General features: G+C 47.5%; 1 protein-coding gene across 1 annotated transcript in view; it reads right to left on the bottom strand.

Moving 5' to 3' along the window:
* The window catches only part of LOC115461873 (chondroitin sulfate proteoglycan 4-like), a 122,248-nt gene extending 117,458 nt beyond the window's left edge, over positions 1-4,790 (bottom strand). The window contains exon 1 of the mRNA XM_030191932.1: positions 4,721-4,790. Within this exon, the coding sequence (XP_030047792.1) occupies positions 4,721-4,790 (70 nt within the window). The remainder of the gene's footprint in view (positions 1-4,720) is intronic.
* Between the last annotated feature and the right edge of the window lie 1,210 nt (positions 4,791-6,000).

The following is a 6,000-nucleotide window of genomic DNA, read 5'->3' on the forward strand; positions in this document are numbered from 1 at the left end:
AGCTTCAGCTTTAGAAATGTTAATTTCTTTTCTTCATCTCTCTCACATACACCCCAGAATAATTCACTGCTGAGTCACTTTAAAGTTGAAGTAACAAAACATCTGTTTACTCACAGTTTGTAGTTAGATTATATTCAGACAGGCTTATATAAACATAATACTATACATTTGGATTATCAGCTCTTTCCATGTGCTTAGATGGTAATGGATGCTCACACCATAGATCCTCAGCTTAGGAGAGATCATGAGCTCCATGTGCTGTGCCTGACCCCCACAGGAAGTTGCATGGGTGTGACCTCTCTAGGAAATTCACATCAGAGGTCACAGAGTAATCACAGAGAAAAATTGGTGACAGACAATGCATGTAAAATACAATACATTATTCCAACAGACCAAACCCGGCAGAGTGCCCCGGACAATACCTGCGAGCTTCGCGAAAACGTGGCCTGGAAGAGGAGGGAAAAGAAGGACATTTGGAAGAAGGCCTCGGCCTATCCTCAGGCAACCGTTGGGACTTAGAGTCCCCTAGGTCCTTAACAATCTTCCCCAAATCCTCCCCAAATAAAAGAAGGCCCCGAAAGGGTAACCTCGCGGCTATGTCAGCCGCCCAATGCCGGAGCCAAAGAAGGCAGCGGGCAGCAACCGCCACCGACCAGATCATAAAGGGTATCAGCCAAAAAAGGCAGTGCAGACTCCATACGCGGGCCGACCTCAGCGAGGGAATCGCCTCCATCAGCGGGCTGCTCAATCGCCTGCTGCAACCAGGAAAGGCAGGCCCGGGCTGCATAGGAACTGCAAATAGCCGCCCGTAAGGAAAGGCCCGCGATTTCAAACGACCGCTTCAGCGCGGATTTCAGCCGCCGGTCCTGCATATCTTTCAAAGCGACCCCTCCCTCCACCGGGAGAGTAGTCTTTTTAGTCACAGCTGTGACTAACGCATCCACTTTTGGCATCCCAAAGAGGGCCAACTGACTTTCACTCAGAGGGTAAAGGTGACACATAGCCCTGGCCACCTTCAAGGGACCATCAGGATCAGACCATTGAGCTGAAATAAGCTCTTGGATGGAAGCATGCACGGGAAAAGCCCGAGAAGGCTTCTTAGTACTAGCCATCTGAGGATTAATAGAAGAGGGATCACCCTCGTCAGGATCTTCAATACAAAGGGCCTGTAAGGCATCAGAAATGAGAGCTGGCAGCTCGTCGCGGTGGAAAATCCGAACCGCTTTAGGGTCATCCAACTCCTGTAGCAAGCAGCCACCCTCGTCTGGATCATCAGTCCATGATGGCTTGCCGACCCCTCAGACTCCCCGAAACTAGACCACGGGGGAGAACAGGGTGAAGAGTCCCCCTCAGATGGGGTATTCACCCTGAGCATTTAGCGTCAGCCAAATGCTCGGAGGAAGAAATAAAGTCTCCAGCAGACGCTGGGCTATAAAGAACTGGAGGCAACCCAGTCCGAAAGGAATTGTCAGGAGCCTCAGGTAGTGCTCTTTTTAACATACAAGCCTTATGCATCAGCAGCACAAATTCAGGGAAGAAAAACTCACCCTGTACATCCACCCCCACATTGGGGGAAGCGGAGGCAATAGCTCCTCTAGAAACCTCGAAACGAGGCGTCCCCTTGCACTCAGACCCCTCCGCAACTGCGAGGGTCTAGTCACGCAGCGCCTCCAAGATGGCACCCGCTGCCAACTCCGTTGGGCGGGAAGACTCACCGCCCGCCATGCACGTGCCAGCATTAGCATCTAGGCAGCATGAACTGCAAAGCCCCGCTGCTGATCTGCGTTTCCCACAGTGGGAGCAGCGCTTAACCCCTTCAGCAGCCATCAAATACAGAAAACAAAATGGTGCCTTCGCGCCAAAACTTACCCCGCACAGAGCGCTGTCAGCGGGAACTTCCCCGGAGGAGCTGGGCACCACTCCCACTTCAGGAGACCGAGTCAAACGAGCTTCGGTCAAGCTGCACCAAACCAGGAGTGAGCCTCTCTCTTTTTTTTTTTTTACTGTGAGGAAAGTTAGAGGCAGGCAGCCACAGAGAAACTCCGGAAGGAGGGGGAATGGGGTAAGGCATGGACAGGGAAAACCAAGTATGTCTTTAAAGTGGGCACCACCAGCCACAACAACCCCCCCCCCCCCCCCCCCCCACCTCTACTGGCAAAGCACAGGAGTCACCCCAGGCAGAAATCCAGGAGCTGAGAAAGCAACGTCCACACCTGCTGGGAGATAGAGATATACTGAAGGCAGAGGGCGTTGGGCGTCCAAGAACACCATGTGCTTTCAGTGTTCTCTATCTCCACCTGCTGGTAGGCGGATACAACCCATCATCAGTTAATGGACTCATCTGCTGTTTATGACAAGGAATGTATGATGATCTTTATTATGACAGTCATAGAAAATGACCCGACACAGCCGTGGTTCGGTGCATAGGCTTGCCTCAGGGGTCAAACAAGCCTCAAATAAGAAAAAAAAACTTTGCGATGCAACAGACAACTCTCCAGAAAACCCCAGAGGGTGTGGATGGCATGAGGAAGGATCTAGCGAAGCTTGAAGAATGGTCCAATAATTGGCAATAAGATTTAATGCTAAGAAATGCAGGGTCATACACTTGGGTTATAAGAATTCAGGGGAGTGGTACAATATAGGGGGTGAAGTGCTTTTGTGTACAAAAGAAGAGTGGGACTTCGGGGTGATTGTGTCTGATGACCTTAAGGTCTCCAAACAGGTAGAAAAAGCAACAGTCAAAGCCAGAAGGATGTTTTGGTGCATAAGGAGAGGGAAGACCAGCAGGAAAAAAAAGAGTCGATAGTGCCCTTATATAAGTCTCTGGTGAGGCCCCATTTAGAGTACTGTGTGCAATTAAGAAGACCACACCTACAGAAGGATATAAACAGGATGGAGTCGGTCCAGAGAGCGGCTACAAAATTGGTAAACGGTCTCGGTCATAAAACATACAGGGACAGGCTTAGGAACCTCAGCATGTACACGTTGGAAGAGAGGCAGGATAGAGGGGATATGATAGACATTTAAATACCTCAGTGGCATTAACATACAGGAGGTGACACTTTTTCAAATCAAGGAAAACTCTGGAATGAGGGCACATACGATGACATTAAGAGGAAATAGGCTTAGAAGGAATCTAAGAAAATACTCTTTCATGGAAAGGTGGTGGATGCGTGGAATGGTCTCCCGGTGGAGGTCGTGGAGACGAGGATTGTGTCAGAATTTAAGAAAGCGTGGAACAGGCATGTGGGATCCCTTAGTTACTGAAGATGAACAGACTGGATGGGACACATGGCTCTTATCTGCCATAATGATTCTATGTTTCTTCTACTTGCATGCAATTTCTTTTGGAAATCACTTGCTATTTCCACCACGGTAATTTTTACCAAGGTGGAAATAGCGAGCGGTTCCCTCCAGGGCCTTTTGTGCATCGGCACCCTAGACCACCGGGACCCGATCCTGTTGACCAAAATTATATTCTAACCTACAGAATTACATTAGTAAATATTTTTTAAGTAAACATTGTTTTCCGTATTACCCAACTTTTCATTTATCTGACAACGAACCAGTCTCATTTAAGTTGATTAAACGAGACTCTACTGTATTCTGTTTAGTTCATAATCAATTAAATTCAAAAGGATCCATATACATCAGTAGGGTATTTCTTATTTAAACTAAAATCATTATTTTGAGTCCCGCCAAGCTGGTAGGTCTATGCTGGCATTCTCTATAGCAAACCCTTATTTGAAATTAAATAGACAAATAACTAAATGAAAAAGATAAATAAAAGAGGGCAAAACTCAGAACTAATAGAGGCCAGTTTCCAGGATACATAAATCTGTGGTCTGCACATAACATGGTTCTCTATAGAAGCACAGCTGTCAAGGATCCTCAATCCCCTCATCCACTCCTGACATGTCTTGCAAATATGCTGTCAACTGGACACAAAAAGTTATGGAGATGGGGGAGGGGGGGCACAGACAGGGATTTCATAAGCTTTCCTCTGGAAAGTAGGCAAACAGAACACAAAATAAAGAAGGTATACGAGCAACCAAGTTTATTCTGTCAGGAAAAATTCTGAACACCTACAAAACTAGCAGAAACTTCAGACACAGGACAATTTAAAACCACTAACCTGAATGTAAATTGCAAAACGACCTGCAGAAAACAATGCTATTCCCACTATGCAGTGTGCTTAATATGCTTCTGTTCTTTTCGCCTTACTAAGAAAATATTTTAAATCATTCACAGAATGGAAGGCAAGCTATACTGCTGAATGGACTAGAAAAGAACAAACAAAAAAAAAACTACACCTATTCTGTAACTTTTGTAAAGCATCGGCGACCAATGATCACAGAAACGCAGAGTCCGCAGCACACTGAAAGCCTGGAAAAGTTACCAGACTTCACAGTCCTCCTTTCCCATTTTAACCAGTTCTGATCTCTGCACTCCACATGTCCGCAAGCCCCGAAAGGGCCCAAGAACAGCTACCACCACTTTCTACCTCACTTCGGCACTAGTAATCGTCATCATGGGCCGTCTCCGGAGCCAGCACTAAACCTCAGCCCCCTCCAGCACGTAGGAACAGGCAGCCAAGAAAAGCACCAGGTGCATACGGGCGGCCAGGCCAAGCTAAGCCCAAAATAACCTGTGGAAAGCACCAGCAGCTCTCTCTCCAAAGCACAAACTATTTGTGGCTGCCCACAGGCACCAGCCCTACCTGCGAGCGCAGCCCTGTGACTCCCAGCCTGGAGGGCCACCAGCAGCAAGAGTGCAGTGCAGAACTCCATTATCCTCACCCCCTGCCGGAGCCCCACCGGAGGGGGAGGGGGGGGGATTCCTCTGCCCCAGAGACGCTTGCAGATCACGTGATACTGCTGAGCCTGGAGGAGTGCTGGGCTTTCGGCAGCCCGAGCACTTTCAGGAGTGTTGCCTTACCACAGACAACTGCTAAACATGAAATAGATTGAAACAGAAGCATTACCTGGAGTTTTGTTTCCCTGGCTGTAGGTGCTTCCCTCTGGGAAATGACAGAAAGGGAGGGGCTGCCTTGGAGAAAAGACTTTTTCCATAACCATGGAGAGGCAATATAGTAACACATAGTAATTGATGGCAGATAAAGACCTGAACGGTCCATCCAGTCTGCCCACCAGTCGCACCCATTATCAATTCATGATTATATCAACAATGAATATGATATATTTATTTATTTGTTGCACTTGTATCCCACCATTTTCCCACACATTTCCAATCCAGGTGCCCTTGGCCTGGATTGGCCGCTGTCGTGGACAGGATGCTGGGCTCGATGGACCCTCGGTCTTTTCCCAGTGTGGCATTACTTATGTACTTATTTGAAGACTCAAGGTGGCTTACATAGTACTGTGCTGGCGATCGCCAGTTCCGGTATGACAAAATACATAGTGATATCACGGTAGAAGTTGTGTGTGACAGACACATTATGGAATCAGAAAGAAGGAAGAGTTATGTCTTTATCATGAGTCTTTCTTTGGCATCTCTGTGACATAGGCCGTAGAAGTCCACCTGGCTCTATCCTTATGTTCCACCTACTGGAGTTTCGGTCAAAGCCCACTCCAGCCTATCATGCAGAAGGCCCACCTGGTGACTGAGGGTGCAGTTTCTACTGCGAAATTAGTGAGAAAATGTTCCCTAGCATTGCAGTAAGGTAATAAGATGCAAACTTAAAGCATGCAGAACTTGTATGTTAATCAGGAAAAGACTTCTGGACACATGTGCACAAAGGTTCTGCGTTAAGGATGGACTCATTGTGAGGCCGATGCAGAAAGCCACGCATGGATGTCGGAGGGGCAGGAGCAGAAACCAGCGCATTAGAGCTGCTGACTGCACATGGGATGGGGTTCCTGTAAAAAAAAAATTTGCCACATGATGCAGTAATTAATGAGCATGCAAATGACTGCTGCATTAAAAATCACAACAACAAAGAAGACGAAGCCTTTGCAAAGTCCAAGCACATTAAAAATC

Source organism: Microcaecilia unicolor, chromosome 2 (genome assembly GCF_901765095.1).
Source record: "Microcaecilia unicolor chromosome 2, aMicUni1.1, whole genome shotgun sequence".
Classification (NCBI taxonomy): domain Eukaryota; kingdom Metazoa; phylum Chordata; class Amphibia; order Gymnophiona; family Siphonopidae; genus Microcaecilia; species Microcaecilia unicolor.